The sequence below is a fragment of the Lithobates pipiens genome, unplaced genomic scaffold (genome assembly GCF_037356315.1).
Source record: "Lithobates pipiens isolate NorthernLeopardFrog02 unplaced genomic scaffold, aLitPip1_a1.2 Scaffold_22, whole genome shotgun sequence".
In the NCBI taxonomy this organism is placed as follows: domain Eukaryota; kingdom Metazoa; phylum Chordata; class Amphibia; order Anura; family Ranidae; genus Lithobates; species Lithobates pipiens.
Window position 1 is genome coordinate 37,073,125 of NW_027507784.1, and position 16,419 is coordinate 37,089,543.

The 16,419-nt window shown below is 42.8% G+C and overlaps 1 protein-coding gene across 1 annotated transcript; it reads right to left on the minus strand.

Moving 5' to 3' along the window:
• Positions 1 to 1,105: 1,105 nt before the first annotated feature.
• On the minus strand, positions 1,106 to 10,474 carry LOC143923572 (uncharacterized). Its single transcript, XM_077447342.1, has 2 exons — positions 10,335 to 10,474; positions 1,106 to 2,785 (listed from the first exon to the last, which is right to left on the minus strand). The coding sequence occupies exon 2, from the start codon at positions 2,693 to 2,695 to the stop codon at positions 1,649 to 1,651; it is 1,047 nt and encodes a 348-aa protein (XP_077303468.1). The 5' UTR covers positions 2,696 to 2,785; positions 10,335 to 10,474; the 3' UTR covers positions 1,106 to 1,648.
• Between the last annotated feature and the right edge of the window lie 5,945 nt (positions 10,475 to 16,419).

The window sequence follows — 16,419 nt, forward strand, 5'->3', positions numbered from 1 at the left end:
GTTATGTTCTCTGTCTGTGTCTCCGTTGCGGAGATTTGATCTCACTTCCTGTCTCTGTGACACTCATCCAGAAAACAGGAGGTATGGTTTTCAGCAGGCAAAAACATTCTAACCTTTCCTTACTCTAGGAACTCCTTACTCTACTAAACAATGTGTTTTTGTTGGTGTCCCCTTTGGAGGGATTCTTATGATTTCCTGTCCTGAGAGGAAGTGAGATAAAATGTTCCAATGGGGCACAGTTAGGCCACATACACACTACCGTATATACTCGAGTATAAGCCGAGATTTTCAGCCTCTTTTTTGAGGCTGAAAGTGCCCCCCTCGGCTTATACTCGAGTCATCGCTGTCTGCCCGCTCGATCAGCGTGTCGAGCAGACAGACAGCGGCCATTCTGATTCAAAAGCCGCGCCTCCGGCTCCCCCTTCGCCTGTGATAGGCGGAACACTGAATTTCCCAGCAGCCTGTGTTCCGCCTATCACGGACTTCGTATCATCCTCGTACTACGGACGAGGATGATACGACGTCTGTGATAGGCGGAACACAGGCTGCTGGGAAATTCAGTGTTCCGCCTATCACAGGCGAAGGCGGCGGCGCAGCTTTTGAATTTTACAATGGCCGCCGACGAACGAAGAGGGCACGGGACGGAGGCAAGGCACAGGACGGCACGGCACGGGACGGGACGGGACGGGACCGGAGGCAAGGCATGGCGGCGAGGCACGGCGGCGAGGCACGGAGGCAAGGAGGCTCGGCACGGGACGGAGGCTCGGGACAAAGGCTCAGGACACAGGTAGGCTGGACACACACACACACACACACACACACACACACACACACACACACACACACACACACACACACACACACACACACAGGGATGGATGGATGGATGGAGACACACACACACAGGGATGGATGGACGGACACACAGGGATGGACGGACACACAGGGATGGACGGACACACAGGGATGGACGGACACACACACAGGGATGGACAGGCATGTCTTACCCTCGGCTTATACACGAGTCAATAAGTTTGCCAGTTTTTTTGGGGGTAAATTGGGGGCCTCGGCTTATATTCGGGTCGGCCTATACTCGAGTATATACGGTAATCAGTTTTTCTGCTGAGTTTTTCCTTCAGATTTACCAAAACCATATAATATAAGGTCAAACCTTAGGAGTTTCAATGTGTATGCAATCAGGCAGGCCCTTCTACTACATGGTTTTGGTAAACCTGAAGGAAAAAATCAGCAGATAATCTGATAGTGTGTATGGGGCTTTACTGTAAGTCCGTTCCGTAGGCTTTTTCTTTTTCTTGGATTCTCAAGCAAGGGGCATTTGGGGACCGGTGTTCTGAGCTCCACCCTCTTGCTGTAATTGACCCTCTGTGGCAGAAGAGCAGATCCGGGAACTCAAGTGGCTTGACCTCATCAGGGATTGGCTGCAGTTATGCTCTCATAACTAAAACTTTTCATTTTGTGATATTTTTTGGGAAACTTTAACATTGCAGTTAGTCCAAGGCCACCAAAATTTTAGAGCTTCTCCTTATTTACAGAAATTCAGTTGAGACTGAACACAGCCAATCAGGTTTGATCATCCCTAGCATTGTCCGAAGAAGAAGAATAGTTATCAGCCCCGATGGCTAAGCCATTACTGAACCCCGTTTGCCATCAGTTTTTGTTCCATAGGAGGGACTGGAAACTGCTCATCTGGTTTTGGAGACTCTTCTGAAGTCTCTTCCAGCAATGGCGTCTTCTCCTCGGCGGTGTCCCCTTTGCCTAGCTTTTCCCCTCCATTCGCGGTAGCTTTTTCCCCAGCTCCCAGTTCGTTCATCTCGATCGCCGAATCCGTCTTCTTCTCCCCCGTGACAAAGGTGACCATTTCTTCCTCCTTGACAGTCTCCAGTTCGGTCCCGGCTCTTCCGTTTTCGGCCATGGCGGGACCTTGAGCTGCCCTTTCAACTCCCAGTTCGGGCACTTGGCCTGCCCACACGTCTTGCTTGGCGTTCTTTTTACTTTGCGTGCGAAACGAGCCACTCCTCTTCTTCTTCCGCAACAGGAAGAAGATCATGGTTGCCAGGAGGAAAATTAAAAGAAAAATACCAACTCCAATTAAGATCACTTTGATCAGCTCTCCATAACGGTTTTTTTTTTTATCCAACTTCTCATTGTTTGTCTCTTGGTCAGGATGATTGATAGTGGGAAAGTCCTCATCATCCGTATTTTCCGGAATGTCATTGTCTTCATCTTCATCATCTGTACCGTGTGTTTCATTTTGGGTAGTTGATGGACTGGTGGTGCTTTGGTCATCTGTGGGACTCTCTGTCCCATTAACTTCACCTTTGGCTGGTATGGTAGTTTTCAAAGTTGTAGATGGATCATTGAACGTTGAGGCTGGAGTTGACGATTCATTTGTAACCTTGAAATCTTCTGTGATAATGGTAGTTGAAGCTACTCCATTGGACATAGTCCTTGGCTCTTGGGAGGAGAACACTTCTGTTGCCACAGCTACAGATGCGACCTTAGGAGGAGCTGAAGTTTCAACCTCCTGTCGTAGGACTAATGGAGAACCAGTAGATGGCAAAGGAACTGTGTCAATAGGAGAGGTGGTATCCTCGTAGTCGGTGATGTTCTCCTGGGACCTTGAACTTGCCACAATCAGAAGGAGCAGCACACCAATTAGACGATAATTCGCCATAATTGTCTATTAGATGTGCTCTCTTCTATCTCTTCTTTCTTTTTCCAAAATTTTTTAGTCGGCTTGAGAAAGTTGACCACAGGGAGGAACCTGTAACAAAAGTAGAAAGAGGTCAACCAGTTCTTTTCAAGAATATAATGAAGAATTTGTTGAAAGGTTACATTTTTGGGGATCGGTTCTGCAAGGGATGAGCAACCTTTAGCCCTTGTACACGCGGTCGGAGATTCCGACAACCAAATCCGTCGGATTTTGTCCGAAACTGTTGCATACACACGGTCGGACAAAGTTGTCGAAAAATCCGATCTTTCAGAACGTGATGACGTTATTTCGTTACGATGAGACTACGTTCAGGCTAGTAGCCAATAGCTTTGATGTAGGAATTTGATCTGAGCATGCGTGGCACTTGGTCCGATTGGAATTCTCTACACATGATCGGAGTATGTCCGATCGGACTAGTTGGTTGGAAAATATTTCCAACATGTTGTAAAATTTGGTCCAACGGATATTCCGATGGAAACAGTCCAATGCATACCACACACAGTCGGATTATCCGACAACACGCTCCGATAGGACACATTCCGACGGATTCTCCGACCGTGTGTACGGGGGCTAAGAGCATTCGTATCTCGGAGATTTCAGTAACGATTGTGAAATTTTGCCAAAATGTTGCCATTTTGGAGAAATGCATAGGTGTCACTGAGAAAGGAGAACTGAAAGTGTTTCTAAACCAAGGAACACAAATTGGATACATTCAGAGGAACTTATGAAAAAATGGAGCAACCAGAATCTAAAGCAACTGTGTATGGCAACCAATCAGATTCTAGTTTTCATTTGTAAAGCTTAACCACTTCAGCTCTGGAATACTTTACTCCCTTCGTGATCAGGCCATTTTTTTCTTCCTATTTGGCCCTGTGCTAGTTTAACTGACAATTGCGAGGTCATGGAACACTGTACACAAATTAAATTGATATCATTGTTTTTTTTCACACAAATAGAGCTTTCTTTTGGTGATATTTGATCAACATTGGGTTTTTTATTTATTTTTTAAATTTAAAAAAAAAATACTGAAAAAAAAAATACTTTCTGATATAAAACATATCCAATAAATAATAATAAAAAAAAAATCAAATTTCTTTATACATTTAGGCTAATGCATGTCTTTGGTTAAAAAATAAAAAAATAAAAATCCCAATAAGCGTATATTGATTGGTTTGTGTGAAAGTTACAGCATCTACAAACTATGGTATATATACTGGAATTTTTATTTATTTATTCATATTTTATACTAGTAATGGTAGCAATCAGCAACTTTATAGAGGGACTGCGCGGTGGGCAAACTAACCAGCGCTGGTTGGGAACCCGCTAACTGACAGTGACATCTTCAGTGACACTAATACAGTGATCAGTGCTAATACTACACTCTGTCACTGTACTAATGGCACTATGGGGGTTATTTACGAAAGGCAAATCCACTTTGCACTACAAGTGCAAACTACAAGTGAAAAGTGCACTTGGAAGTGCAGTCGCTGTAAATCTGAGGGGTAGATCTGAAATGAGTGGAAGCTCTGCTGATTTTATATCATCCAATCATGTGCAAGCTAAAATGCTGTTTTTTATTTTCCTTGTATGTCCCCCTCGGATCTACAGCGACTGCACTTGTAGTGCAAAGTGGATTTGCCTTTCGTAAATAACCCCCTATGTGTGCTGCTCTTTATCAGATATTCTTGTTTCCTATCCCTGCTTTGCAGTGATAAGAAACAGAGAGATTGTTTCCTCTGTACAGAGACCTATATTGTTTATCAACACAGGGCTCTGGGCTGTGTCGATCAGCAGAAAATTGTAACAGCCGCCATTTAATTTTCTAAGGTCTCTGATAAAAAAATATGAGTGTGTGTGTGTGTGTATATATATATTCAGTATATATTATATTTGATATATATATATATATATATATACATATAGTGTGTGTATATGTGTATATATATTCAGTATATATTATATTTGATAAATATATATATATATATAGTGTGTGTGTATATATATATATATATATATATATATATATATATATATATATATATATATATATATATAATGTTTGGGGTTATAAGTAATTTTCTAGCAAAAAAAGGTAGGGGGTCTACAAGTGGTTACATTCGTTCCAAAGTCGAATGTTAAAAGCAAATTACATTTTGAAGGATCTGAGAACGACCTTCTCCAGGTTGTTCAATGTCTTGAAAATTTCTGTACGTTTGTTAGAAAATCTATGAGTGTATAGGCAGCTTTAGGTTGACAATGTACACACAATGTACCATATCTATGGAGGACTGGAGTTGTTACCCCAGGCTGCTCTCCTGATTTGAACTGAAAAACACCCCCCCCCCCCCCACCACCTTATCTTTATAACATAAGCGGGAGGTTTTCTGTAGTCCACACCAGGAGCAAGCAACCTAGGAAGGCAAGGCTGCTCCTCTATAGAAGCGACGCAGTGCAGTGAGTGTTGTCACCAAGGCAGGACTTACCATTGGTCTTGACTGGGCTCAAGCCCATGGGCCCCACCCAATAGGGTGCCCGTCAAGATACATAGCCGAGTGTACCCGGCTCGGCTCCACTCACAGTTATGCCCAGTCCCGGCCATGGACAAAACACAGGGACTGGGCGTGACTGTGAGCCGAGCTGAGTACACTCGACTACTATCGGCTCCGCTCGGGACTGCGAGAGGGCCCGAGAGCCGCCGAGATACACAGGACTCTGTATCTCGGCAGCGCCATTTTTAAACTTCAAGACTGCAATGACAAGGCTGCAGTTGGACACTGATAAGGCTGCATTGATGGGCATTTAAATGTAAGTTTTTTCCTTAAACTTCCCTCCTAAAAGTTGTATCCTTAAAATTCCCTCCTAAACTTGGGGTGCGTGTTATATGCCAATGTATAGAAGGTAGGGCCCGAAAGTGACTCAAGCCCAGGGGCCCCCACCACCCTAAGTCCTGCCCTGGTTGTCACCCTAGGAAAGGAGGTGGGTTATTGGCAGGATCACCAACTGAAAATAAAGGGAAGAAAAGCAAAAAAAAACAAAGAGGGGGGCCCCTCAATGGATTTGCTATAGGGCCCCATCACAAGGTCCTGTTGATTGTGTAAAGTCTGAAGCACAAATTAGCGAGGCCTCATTCTATTCTTTCCCAATAACCCCCCCCCCCCCCCCACCTCCTCCCCCTTTGTGAAAGCCGCAGGTCTCTCCTGTGCCACAAACTTAAGCAATTTCCTGTTAAATGAGAAAGTCAGTTACAAAGTAACCGTTTTGGGGAAAACAAGGTGGGGGGGGGGGGGGGGGGATGGGGTGTGATATTAAGCCACACTATGCCAATTTCAAGATGTCATGAATTTTCAATCCAATATATTGAAGATATTTAGACGTCCTGTGGGCCTATCAGAGCTGAGTATATTATACTTGTGGAACGTTATAATAGGAGGTGATGATCTCCAGATGGACAGGAGACGGGTCACTTCTAGGCCAGTTCTAGCCTAAAGCTGATGAAAATGTCTGTCATTTCTGTGCACTTGTTGGAAATTTGAAATTCATAGTCTTGGAGTGAAAAAATTTCTACTCACTTCCTGTTGTGTCACCAGGACAGGAAGTAAGGGCAAATCTCTGCATGAAAAAAAATATTAATAAATAATATATATATATATATATATATATATATATATATATATATTAGTGTCGTTTTTACAGCAAATGTGTAAGCATGTGTGGTGCCCAACCTGCGGCCCTTGGCACCTACTGTGTGGCCCCTGAAGATATTAGTCTGTTTTGGTGTTTGCTCAACCCAGTAATAAAAATATTGTTCAGCCTGGCTTCTAGCAGTGAAAGAATTCCATTTATTTCATGTATATTATCATATATCTTGTTTTTTTCTGTGCTGCTCACCTCCTATTTTTGTTTTTTCCCCCTTTGATCTTTTAGAATTGATCTTGTGGAGAAAGATATCAAAGATGGTGGAGATCATTACTAAGGGGGCTGTAGGGAGCACAGATGCGGAAGTGTTGATTTGGACTTTCTTTGCCATGAGCTCTAGAAGTCTCCTGCAGGGTGTCTCTTTTATACCATGTCTGCATGTCTCCAGTGTATGACTATTGGAGTTGCATGTCTGCAGTCTCTGACCATCTCCTGTAATATGTCTGCAGTCTCTGACCATCTCCTGTAATATGTCTGCAGTCTCTGACCATCTCCTGTAATATGTTTGCAGTCTCTGGCCACCTCCTGTAATATGTCTGCAGTCTCTGACCATCTCCTGTATTATGTCTACAGTCTCTAACCATCTCCTGTATTATGTCTGCAGTCTCTGACCATCTCCTGTAGTATGTCTGCAGTCTCTGACCATCTCCTGTAGTATATCTACAGTATGATAAGTAGCAGAACCTTCATGAATAATATCTGTATTTTCTACTTGATGTTTACTTCCTATGACCGTCAGCTCCAACTATTGGCCATAATGTGGTACTTCACTGAAATACTTCAATCTGGAAAATACCTAATGATGGCCCCAAGATGGAGCTGGAGATCACAGGAAATAAATAATTATTTGTGACTGCTTTGTGAGTTTTCTATAAACAGACTCCAAAGATTTTACTGTCTGGGTCAGACAAGTCATGCAGAACCTGATTTACATAAATGAAGTAATAGACGGAAAGCACGGCAGCCATTAACCGAGTGCTGGCTGGTGCATTTCTGCAGTCTTGCATTTTATTGTTCCGCTTTCTCAGAGAAAAGAGAAATATATGACTTTGCATAACCAATAATGGAAATAGACCTAAAAAAGGCTCAAATTCCCAGGCATGAAGACTATATTGTTATTATTTATTATTATTATTATTATTATTATGTTGGTATTGCTGTCCCCACTAGAAAGGTCCATCCTTTATTTTTGTCCCCGTCACCATTGTCATCGAGACTGAAAGTGATGGGAAACCAATATGTTGTGTTGTCACCAGAACAGGAACAGAGAGGAAATCTTGTAATGGGGACACTAGTATCAGTCATTTCCTGTTATGTGTAGAGGACAGGAAATAAAGTGTAATCAATTGACGTGGAAATAGATGACCTAACAGGGGGCTTAGTCATTCCCTTCAAAACCCAAAAAAAAGGTTTGAGCTTTTGTCTATTTCAAAAATTTGAATGACATTACCCACAAGGCCTTGCACTGAGCCCGCTTTTACTGATATGTTATGAATCAGATACTTTAAATATCCACATAAAGATCGCCCCATAGCAGTTATAATGCTACAGGGCGGCCCTCCTGTGCAGAATCATGTATATATATATATATATATATATATATATATATATATATATATATACACACACACACACACACACACACACACACATACACATATTATATATATATATATATATAGATATATATCTATATATATATATATATATATATATATATATATATATATATATATATATATATATATATGTAAGTGATTCCACGCTTCCGCCCAGGAGGCGCCGGTGCGCCACTTCCGCTGTCATTACTCACAGCAGAAGCCGATCTGCGGGTGCCGGGCAATGGATGTCTGCCGTCACCCGCGCATTGTCAGGCAGAGACACAGAAAGGAGCTAAACAAGGCAGAGCTTCGTTCTGACAGTGGGAAAGTGATAGATTTTTTGGTCCCACCCAGTGTCATTAGTACAGTGACAGTGCATATTTTTAACACTGTATTCGTGTCACTGGTTCCCATAAAGTGTCAAAAGTGTCAGTTAATGTCAGAATGTTCGCCACAATATCACAATCCTACCATAAGTCACAGATCGCCGCCATTACTAGTATAAAAAAATAAAAATAAAAAAATAACAGTATATATCCAATAGTTTGTAGACAGTGTAACTTTTGCGCAAACCAATCAATATACACTTATTGGGATTTTTTTTTTTGCCAAAAATATTTAGCAGAATACATATTGGGCTATATTGATGAAGAAATTAGATTTTTTTTTTTATTATTATTCTTGGATGTGTTTTATAGCAGAAAGTAAAAAAAAAAAAATCTTTTTGTGTTTTTTTTTTTTTTTTTTAGTATATAGCGCAAAAAATTAAAAACCCAGAGGTGATCAAATACCACCAAAAGAAAGCTCTATTTATGGGGTGAAAAAGACATACAATTTATTTGGGTACAGCGTTACATGACCACGCAATTGTCAGTTAAACTAACGCAGTGCAATATCGCAAAAAAAAAAATGGCCTGGTCATGAAGAGGGGTAAATGTTCTGGAGGTCAAGTGGAGATAGTTGCCAGTTGTCCTGATTTCCAGGCCAGGCTCAGGACTGATCTGGAAATCTATGGACAAGTTCCTGGGTATCCCTGCTGACCTCCTGATACTGTAATATTCCCTTCATTTTGGTTTACATTGTATCCATATAATCTGTCAGTGTTACATTTTAGTCTACATCCACACCTGCGTTTTGGCCCACCAGAAAAAAAAACAGCTGTTGCAGGAGACAGCCCCCGATGATCGGCCCTGGACACAGACAGTCTGCATAGAGATTAGATGCCAGCGGCTGCAATGAGCTGTGTGGCAGCCTTTCATTGCTTTCAATACCAGGGCTGCCTCCTGTAGCTAATCACCAGGACCCCTCTCATCTACACACGGTCGTGCCAAAACGCAGGTGTGAATATAGACTAAAGGTAACACTGACAGGTGATATAGATGTAAGATAAAATGAAGGGAATATTACAGTATCAAGAGGTCAGCGGTGATAACCGGGAACTTGTCACACGCAGGTCTGAATGTGGCTGATCCACCCAAACTGATATTTCAGTGTTTGGTGGATGCTGGAGAGTTAAACTCCCTGCAATTTCTTCTGTCTCTTGGAGACTCTATTGGTGGGATCACTGCTCTGAGTTCTGAGGTCTGTACACCTGCTGTGCCCATTATGAGTGGTCCTCACCATCCCTGTGCTGAGTTCCCCTGTCTGTACATCCGCTGTGCCCATTATGAGGGGTTCCCACCATCCCTGTGCTGAGTTCCTAGATCTGTACACCTGCCGTGTCCATTATGAAGGGTTCCCACCATCCCTGTGATTAGTTCCCGGGTCTGTACACCCGCTGTGCCCATTATGAGGGGTTCTCACCATCCCTGTGCTGAGTTCCTAGATCTGTACACCTGCTATGCCCATTATGAAGGGTTCCCACCATCCCTGTGATGAGTTCCCGGGTCTGTACACCCGCTGTGCCCATTATGAAGGGTTCCCACCATCCCTGTGATGAGTTCCCGGGTCTGTACACCCGCTGTGCCCATTATGAAGGGTTCCCACCATCCCTGTGATGAGTTCCCGGGTCTGTACACTGTCTGCATCATCTTGGGAACGGAGGAATTCCCCAGTACAGACCCTGAGTGATAGTAGCAGAGACTGTTGAGGGGGTTTAACTCTCCAGCATCCACCAAACTCTGAAATATAACATATTTTAATACAAGTGCCGTAAACATGTGTATTGCATTGCATTCCAACGGGGTGAGTCGGTCACATTATCCAAGTAATAAAGTAATCCCGGACTTTGAATGTTGGGTCTCCAATTTGAACTGCAGATTGGTTTGGATGATAAAAACAGATGGGTACAGAAAGCCACTTACCTGCAGTCTGCTCTTCTCCAGCGTCCAGATCTTGTGCCTCCACCCTGCGGGTTCCCAGACTCTGCACTGAATGTCACAATATGGTTTCTTTATCATCACTTCCTGCAGAAGTTGTGCAGACGGGTGGTTGACACATTCTCTCTCTCTCTTTTTCTTCTTTTTTTTTGCCTTCCTATCTGTGCTCATTTCCTCCTGTGAGGTAGAGCCAGTTACCGCAAGAATTGATGACGCCTCTTCATCATCGCACAGCTACACCATTCTGGCAGAGCGATTGGTGGTCATGACTTTTTAAGGTAGCCAAAGCCAAATTTTGAATATCTGATTTTTATAAACTGTTCATCAAAATGTGACCCCCTTGAAGAATAGCTTCTACCATAGAGAGCCCACCAACAAATTAGGTTTTAACTAAAAGTGGTGTCCGGATTCTATTTTTTTTTTTGCTTGTTTTTAGATGTTCCAACAGCAAAATCCCAATTCCACCATTCCTGACTTTTAGGTCTTTTAATCCAGAATTGTGTGTTTTAGCGTTTCCTGTTGCATTCTCCATGATTTAAAATAATATTAATCAGGGTGCAAACATCCCAACTCAGCACATGGATTGTGGGAACTCCTCATAATAGATACAGCAGGTGTACAGACCTGGGAACTCAGCACAGGGATGATGGGAACCCCTCATAATGGACATAGCAGGTGTACAGACCTGGGAACTCAGCACAGGGATAATGGGAACCCCTCGTAATGGGCACAGCAGGTGTACAGACCGAGGAACTCAGCACAGGGATGGTGGGAACCCCTCACAATAGGCACACAGGTGTACAGACTTGGGAACTCAGCACAGGGATGGTGGTAACCCCTCATAATGGCCACAGCAGATGAACAGACCGGGGAACTCAGCACAGGGATGATGGGAACCCTTCATAATGGGCACAGTAGATGTACAGACTCAGAAACTCAGCACAGGGATGGTAGGAACCCCTCATAATGGGCACAGCAGGTGTACAGACCAGGGAACTTAGCAGTGCACAGGGATGGTGGAAACCCCTCATAATGGGAACAGTAGGGATAGTGGGAACCCCTCATAATGGGTCATGTGTACAGACCCAGGAACTCAGCAACCCTGGCATGAGCCCCTTGGATAGGCCTTAGCCTGTGGAAGATATTGAGCCTGGCCCAAGGAAAGATGAGTCTGTCTGTCTTTAGGGTTGCTGAGGGTTGAAGTGCTGCAGGCAGTCAGCCCAGACCCATAGACAATGTACAACATGAAATACAGTCTGATTTACCTGCTGAAATCAAAGCTTCAGATTTAAATGAAATTGATGAGTGTTGGAAATAATTGTCAGCTTCTGGGAAAAGAGTCTGCAGAGAGGAGCGCCATGGACAATGCAGTGATTTTGCCTGGACCAGACCCAGAGGCTTCTCTCCGAAAATGGTGGAGGGGGTGCTGGGAACAGTAATGCTACAACTATCCGGGAGTCTGCAGTAGGCAAGACTGTGCTTGAACCCAGGATAGAAGCTAAGCGGTCAGAACAGGGGGTGAGGGGGGGTCTTGCCTCTGTTGATCCAAGGGCTGCCATTCTGGGTGATTCAGGGGACAATGCTGCAATTACTGGTGGTGTGTCTGTGGGGAAAACATATGCTGGTGCAGCTGCAAGATCTGGGAAGACAAAGAAAAAGTTTCTGCCTCACTGTTTTAAAGTAGGACTGTTGTGCAGCTTCGATGGGAGGGTGGGGGTTTTCCTCCACATAGGAGGGCAGTGGTGGATAGGATTCTGCAGATGGGGTTTAGGTCCACAGATATTTTCTCACTGATCAGTCCAGCCAGTTCCTAAGAGTACAATTTGTCATTTATCCGCCCAGAGTCTTTGGACATATTTTGGGAGAAATATGAGCCTGTATGTAGGGGCCTCCCGAACTGGAAAGGGATCATCCCAAGCTTGTATCATGACAGTCACGCATTAAAATGGTGACAATTCTTGCCTGCAATGAGTCCATTCCACAAGGGTATTTACCTGTATGGTTGAGAAGGTATGGAGACGTCCTGAACCCCCTAAAGAAGATTGTGGATGATCGGGGAATATGAACGGTAGGGTGGTCTGTGCAGTCGAAATTACAAATCATTGATAATGTCATCCAGCATCCGTCATCCTCATCTTTCCTAGGGAGAGACAGGCTGACCATTTTCTAGTGAAACAAGTTTAGGGATAAAGGGCATTTTGCATCCTCCTGTCGAGTGATGAAATGCTCTCTGTGTCAGGGTGTGGGGCATCAGGCACAAAGCACAAAGCTGGCCTGGTGGTAGATAAGCAAAGGGAGAGTGGGGGTTGAAGTGGAGGGTAGGAGCGGGGAAGCTGTTGATTACGGTTTGTCTTAGGATGATATGGAGAGGTTGGAGGATAAAAGGAGGAGGGGCAAAAGAAAGAAAAAAAGAGGTTTAGTTACCTTAGGTCCTAAGGTTTTGCCTTTGGCAAATAAGTTTGGGGTCCTGTCAGATGATGACGATGAATGGGACTCGTTGAGTACAGCATCCTCTATGGATGCAATGAAGTACACTGGTTCTCCAGGAAGAGGGAGTAGTTAGACTAAAACAGTTGCCTCAATTACCCTAATGGCAGTTCCCACTCCGTTAAAAGTGGCAACCATTAATGTTGCCAGCTTAAGGTCAGTAAGTGCTAATCATATGGCCTTATTTTTGCTCATCGAGTTTGATGCTGACGATTTGTTTTTGCATAGAGTACATAGAGCCCTCACATCAGTCTCTGTCCCCAAAGAGCTACAATAATGCCTATTACATTTAGTTACCTTATGGTTTCATTGCTGCTGATCTCCTCCAGCCTCTTTCAGCCACTTCCTGTCTACATGCACTCACTCCAGCATTAGTTGTACTTCATTGCTCTGGATCCACTGATAGTGATGCCGTCAATGTGTGTCTCCACCAGGGACATGTGACAGGGTGACCAATCAGGGACTGTCACAACTGGGATACAGTTGTCGACCTATAACATAAAGTGGATCAGCAAGAACATTCATTGGAACTAAATGTTAATTTCAGTGGGCTGCCAGGGCACCAGAATGGACAAATTGAACATGCAAGCATGTGCAATGGACCTACATTGGGTAATGTGCTGGGGTGCCAGTGACAATAAATGGCATCACAAAGTGCTGACACACTTAACATGTATTGCAGCAATGGGCTCATTCACGCATTCCACTGCACTGGAAAGGTATGAATGGCCCCCAAGACTCCTATGTACCTTTGGTGAGATGTAGATTGGCAATGTCATTTTCTATCATGGCTGGTGTCACACCATGGATTATAATAAATAGTCACTGACGTAAATTAAATTTGCCCATAAAAAACTCTGAGTATGGATACTACTTTTTTAAGAAGAAACATTTCTCAGGTGAAGAAATTAGATAACATTTAATTGAATATACTGTAAATACCTTTAATGTAGAAAATGTTTATTTTAATTTGGAACACAGCAGGAAAGGTTAGAACTGCTGATAGCTTTTTTTATTGTTGTATGTGAGCCCTTTGGGACATGAAGGATACAGGCAAGTCTTATCTTGAAACATAAATTAGATTGTAAATCTGTATATGAGAAACAAAAGCCTAAAATATTTCACAGTGGCAGGACAGCATGCAAGCAGCTTGATTAGGCCACAATTTTAGAGGGAGAGACAAGGCAGGTTTTATCTTAAAGTGGTTGTAAACTTCTAAAATGAAAAATGAAACATATCCTCCTGTGTCCATAACCACAATGTGGTTCCTGTCTGCTCTCACCTACATCTACTGTCTGTATGAGTCACTTTGACTGTTTTTCCAGACATCAGGAAATCCTTGGAGGCACACAGTCTGTAATTGACAGCTGCAGCTGTGCATGATTCTTTATGAGACTGTATAGACAGGGGTGTGTATACTCCCTCCACTTAGGTCTCAGATTACACTTAGTTCTCTGCTCTGTATTGTGCAGCGTGTAGGATTAGATCCCCAAAACCTGCCTCTTGAAAGCTGAGAAATACCATCTAAACTGTGTGCTTGAGGAAAGAAGGATACAGGGAAACATGTGTAGCTTATGTAGGAGGATTTTATTCATCACTGTGTTTAACCTGAGGCCAATCACTTCAGTGGTTATATGTAAGGGTTTATTATCACTGTAAAATAAGAATTAGGGTGTATTATCTAAGAATCAAAAACAAAAATATTGAAGGAAAACCACCCCACATACAGGCAAGTCTTATCTTGAAGTCTAAATTAGATTGTAATACTGTATATGAGAAACAAAAGCCTTACAGTGGCAGGACAATCTTTAAGCAGCCTGCTTAGGCCTAAATTTGAGATGGAGAGACAAGGCAGGTTTTATATTGAAATAAAAATTATGTGAGAGACAAAACCAAAAATATTTTACAGCAGTAAGATAGCATGTAAGCAGCTTGGTAAGGCCACAATTTAAGCTGGAGAAACAGAGCAGGTTTTGTCTTGAAATAAAACTGAATGTCTATTATCTAAGCGACTACACCAAAAATATTTTAGACTGGCAAGATAATATTTAGGCAGCTTGGTTAGGCTGAAATTTAAGAGGGAGAGATGAGGCAGGTTTCATCTTAAAATAAAAAATAGAGGGTATTATCTGATAGACATTGCCAAAAATACTGTAGGATTACAGAACACTATTTTTTAAACAGCTTAGTTAGGTGACATTTTAAAAGGGAGAGATGGGGCAGGTTTTATCTTGTATCTTGAAAGAAAAATTAGGGTGTGTTATCTGAGAGACAACATATACACAAGTGAGTGCACAATTATAAATTATACCACAAAGAGGAAAAGAATCCCACATAAAATATATAAAAAAAATGTGTCCACTGTAGTGATAAATCACTTCAAAAACAAGTGTTCATAGGTGCCTTAATACGAAATCTTGAAAATCCACACTATTGAATGATGTATAACAAAGCCTCTTACCAGAGAAGATGGATCCCAAGTTATAGGGATCAAAAGCTCTTGATTCAATTCAGGATCAGGTGCAGTGCTACACTCCTTCAGTTCCATCAGGAGTTCTGGTAATGTTGGTTCACCTGGGTATGGTAATCCTTCCAATGTATCACAAAATAATCTAAGCTTCCACGGTAACCCTGCTGAGTGCTCACCAGCACGAGGAGATGTCCAGAAGGGAGAGACTTCATAGTGCAGTATGTATTAATTTATTGAGCAGTTCCATTGCACTTTACAGATCAAACGAAAGATTTCAGCAAACCAAACAGCCGCGGACCTTGTCCTGCAAGCTAGAGCATGGTAACGTCACAGTTAATAGTTCCACCTGCCGTGTTTCCCTGCAAGAAGCATTGACTAGGACCGGAGATCTGTCAAGGGTTCCATAGACTAACTGAAGTGACAAAAAAGAAGCTAAAAAAAAGTGAAAGAAATACGTATACCTTGTAATCCCAGTGCTTGTGGTATGGCCTCCACCTGTGTTCCTTTTTTTTGTTTAATAATTGTTTATTGAAGGAAAAATGATAAACAGGAAGAAAGACAGGGAATATACATGACATAAAAGCACGAACCGAAACATGACCTGACAATAGAGATTCTGTAGGTAGAGTCTAGGTCATTAATGACTGGGTGGAACATACAAAGCCCCAAAAGAGCATTTTCAGACCATTTGCATATCACTATTAGCACTTTGTTTGAATGTAATGCTCTTGGCTATGCTATTGATAGCCCAGACGATAAACCCCCTACGTTTTCAGTCAAGTGGGATAAAATGGGCCTGGTACCCTGTAGAAAATGAAGGACAGAAGGAGGTGAAAGGAAGAGAGGTATAGGGTTAGGGGAGGGGGAGAGAGGGGGAGGAGGGGGGGGCTGGCATGCATGGAGCACAGTCGAAAATATGACATCGAACAACACAATCTCATGTGAGGTGATACCTCAGGGTGTCGATTAAAAGATAATAATAATGATGGTGGCAGGTAATAATAGCGTAATCAACAAAAATGTATTAATTATAGACGAGACTCCGCGGGATTATGTAATTATTATCTCCTTGTAAATTCATCGTTGGAGTTTCCGGCTGGCCCTAAAGGGTTG